The 4,053-nt window shown below is 39.2% G+C and overlaps 2 protein-coding genes across 2 annotated transcripts in view; one reads left to right on the forward strand and one right to left on the reverse strand.

The window, feature by feature from the left end:
* LOC128878058 (DNA ligase 3) overlaps positions 1 to 4,053 on the forward strand; it is a 63,078-nt gene that overhangs the window by 24,448 nt on the left and 34,577 nt on the right. Inside the window, exon 2 of the mRNA XM_054125886.1 lies at positions 3,496 to 3,814. Within this exon, the coding sequence (XP_053981861.1) occupies positions 3,499 to 3,814 (316 nt within the window). The 5' untranslated portion in view covers positions 3,496 to 3,498. The remainder of the gene's footprint in view (positions 1 to 3,495; positions 3,815 to 4,053) is intronic.
* LOC128878068 (uncharacterized) overlaps positions 1 to 4,053 on the reverse strand; it is a 35,308-nt gene that overhangs the window by 23,110 nt on the left and 8,145 nt on the right. The window lies entirely within an intron of this gene.

The following is a 4,053-nucleotide window of genomic DNA, read 5'->3' on the forward strand; positions in this document are numbered from 1 at the left end:
TTAAATTGAACAAATTCGCGTGAAAATTTGCAAGTTCCATAAGAGTCCATGTTAAAATTACAAAATTTTTATATCCGTTTTCACGAAACTGTGATGGTCAATTTAAATCGAAATAGGCTCGTATGATTCATATTTAATGAAATAACAATCAAGCGAAGTTTTGTTAAAATCCTACATTAAATAAATCTTTGGAATAGCTACTTTAAAATACAGCTACTTCCCCTCTGCAGTTAAACGTCGATCTACAATTTAACGATCAACAAATTGATTCGGATAGGGATAACAAACAAATGAAAAAAACTGAATAAGGTAAACAAGGAGGTTATTTACCGAGTGTCACGTGAAAGTTGAATTCTTTACGGTGGCGGCGGCGATAAAAGCGTGAAAGGTGTTGATGATACCGCGCTGGAAATGGAGAAGTTGGCGAAACGAGAAACGTCTGGGCGTGGGCGATAACTTTCGACACAATTTGGACAAAGTTCCCAAAGATGCGAGCCAGTTCTCGACGAAGATAGCTGCTCGCGGAAATTAGCGGACACCGCGGATTTACGATACGCGGGAACTTCCGTATTCGCGGTGGAACTTCGATTGTTTGTTATCGCGATATTGCGCAACATTTTAATTATTGCTGGAAATTGGAGCTCCGTGCGCTATTGTCGTCCCTAAGTTTTACTTTCCAATCAGGGAAGTACAGCTCAGGATTTGGCCTACGACGACACAGTATAAACATGGGTCAAAATCCTGTATAGAGGGGACGATGTTACCGAAAGCATAGAAGAGGATTAATAGGTATAAATAGCTTTCGTAAAAGATTAATGCAAACACCGAAGGCGTATTCCGGCTCGGGAAACCGGAACGTCGATGATAAACAAAGCAATACTAACTGCAGCCAATGCATATTCGGTGCTATTTCCTATATTTTGTCGGTTATGTTTCTTCGTCATTCATAGACTCGTAATACCGACAGAAATCACCAACTGGTGCTAGTACGACAATTTTGTAGAACTTTGTATCGAATATGGAGAATAGAGAACAACTTTGTAACTCGATACACTTCTGCTGACAAATTATCGAAAGATTAACCCTTTGCACTCGAGAGGTGACTCTCAGTCAGCATTAGGTTACACGCAGCAAATCTACAATACCTAATGTTTCTTTAGGTTTAATTTCTTTGGAGCTCGAAGTGTCGATAAAATGATTGTCGGCGAGGTAAAGGTGACCTTATTCTCAAATCTAGATAGCTTAGAATTCATGGCAATAGGATGTTAAGAAACATCTCGAGTTGCTGGCAGATACCAGAAAAAAGGCCTCGAGTGCAAAGGTTTAATAAATCCTCTTCGTCTTCTAACAATTTTCCTAGTTCACGAAAGGACTCTATAATTCCCAACTAACGTACACTATTTTACTATTTTACTATTTCTCTTACAATTAGTTAATTCTGTAATTCCAAAGATTAAACCTACATTCCCCTTATGACGAATCAAAAAGTTTCAGGACAGTCTTGTCTACAAGAGTCAGTAAAATGTTATGCCATTTGTCTTCATTCTATTATGTTCATGCACTCATTGACATTTAAACCCTGCCTATTTTGGATTTGTCGAACAGTTTAATTATAGCAGTCATTTTTAGCCACTAGATCCATTAGGGTAGAAGCGGAGCAAAAATTGATGAAAAGTCACGGCTCGTTAGGTCGAACGCGATGGAAATGTCGAGCGGCGGCTGATTTATTTCCAATCGCGATTTTTATCGCCGTTTTCCAAACAATGTCTGACCAATCGGGTCGCTCTTCCACCAATCTTTTCGAAATTGTAATCTCCCGACGTCTCTGCGATTTTTTTTCTACCTATTTTTCATCAACGTGACGCACGTAGTAAACGTAACCGCTTTCGAAAATTAGAAAAGGTCAAGGGTACGTGATTAGGTCGAGCAATTCTTTTTCGGTCAAAGGAATCTGTTTATTTTGATATTCAGGGAAAAATTGCTGGTCTCCTTTAGCGATGACAATAATTATATTAATTTAGTTCCACGGCCGAGAATGGTACAATAAATTTGTGTTGAAATAGAAACGAAACTCGAGAGTTTAAGAATTTTTGATAAACTTTCTCGAGCCGTTCAGCTTCTGTAATCCTTGGGATTGAATCGCGTAAGTGGTAGAGGTAAGGCAATGGTCAGACGCGCGACGCATTATCGTCGATTTCCACTAGCGCTGGAGGGACGCGACGTTTAGGTGACGCTCGCGATCGGCAGAAAGAATTTCAGACTCTACTAGTTAAAGTTTTCGGTCGAACTACATAGTCGAGCCAAAGATAAACCGTTCGTTGAATAAATTTACTTCAAATAAATAGTTATTCTTCATTCATCGAATACGGGTAACTAGAGTTATTCGAATCTTTCAAATACATGTAATCTTAGGAATATTTATACTTTCTATGTCTATCGAAGAAATTTGTCTAAATTAAATGGCTGGTTTGATACCGATCAAGTCACTATAAATACGTCCATGAATAAACTATACGTATGTATACATTAATAATAAAAAATTTCTTAAGAAACATCAAACGTATCATGCAATTTAGATAAATCTCTTAAATAAACATGGAGGGCACATTTACTAACTAGCAAAGCAAATGGGTGGGTTTCGAAGTAGTACTCAAGTGCCCTCGAGAATTTGCGACCCCGTTTGTTTATAATTCCAAACAGATTAATTTTTCGCCAGAACGGGAACATTTCACAGAACATTTCTAAATTACTTTCCTACTTCTTTTTTCATGTTTTCCAATCCTACGAGTGGAAAACAAGGAAACATTTCGAAGTAATCCTGCTCTTTGCGCTAAACCTTAAAACGAAGGATTCTGTTATCTCGTATTACAACTTGTTTTCGGTCTGTGTGTTTGGAATATGACGACAATGGGCTGAACGAGACACCACTGTTTAAAAAAAATTTTAGACTGATTGTTTTCACGACGACTTTGGAATTACAAAGTTTAAGTGTCTCTCCGTTCGCGCGACTCTTTATAATAGCCAAACTGAAAACGTAAGTAGCTAGTCGACAGAAGTATTATTATTTGGAGCTAATGCCTTCCCTGGTCAAGGATGAATAAATGAATGGCAAAATAATGTACAGCAAAATCATAGACACATAGATCTTAACATGGTAGATTTGCCAGAGTAAAACGTGCGAAAATTTCTACGAAGTTTAAGTTTCGTTTGGAGACTGTTGAATATTAGATAATTCAACATCCGTCGAGGTATTGAATTTTCGAACCTCGCCAAATTATCGAATCATATTCAAATATAATTTTGTCGATGGGTCGCCTTTGGAATTAATTTTTTTTAGTTCCTTAACGAGAAATCCTAATCACCCATTTCTGGGTTTTACGTTTATGTCGTTATTCGAATTCCACTGTTCCGATATAATTATTCGAATGTTACCATTCGACGACGATATTCACGAATAATCGCATGCTGAGTTTCCATGCTGGTTGGCTATTTCAGACGATGTCGGACGAGGAGGGAGAACAGGAAAAGCCGTTCGCGGTGGAGCGCGCGGTAACCGGCCGCGCGAAATGCAAGAAGTGTAAGTGCATCATCGATAAGAATTCGGTGAGGATCGCGAAGCTGATGGCGAATCCGTTCACTGAGGGCAAGATGAAGGCGTGGCATCACGTGACCTGCCTGTTCGAGGTGTTTGCGAGGCAGAGAGCCACCACCAAGAGGATAGACGACCCCGCAGAGGACATCAGCGGCTGGGATGATCTCTGCGACGAGGACAAGAAGATCGTCCTTCAGAAGATAGAGGATTTCGAGAATTCTAGTAAACGTTTAACATTACTCCTTTCTAGCTTTTCGTTTGTTCTCTGATCTGGTGTTCTCGACGATGGAGTAGATTCACTACTAGACTGCTAGGATACTAGATTGCTAACACATTAGACTACACGTTCACGAGATACTAGACTACCTGGTTAAAAGGCCACTAGACTGCTAGTACATTGGACTACTCATCCTTTAGATACTAGACTACTCGATCACCAAATTACTAGACTGTTAGACTTC

The sequence above is a fragment of the Hylaeus volcanicus genome, chromosome 6, assembly GCF_026283585.1.
Source record: "Hylaeus volcanicus isolate JK05 chromosome 6, UHH_iyHylVolc1.0_haploid, whole genome shotgun sequence".
In the NCBI taxonomy this organism is placed as follows: domain Eukaryota; kingdom Metazoa; phylum Arthropoda; class Insecta; order Hymenoptera; family Colletidae; genus Hylaeus; species Hylaeus volcanicus.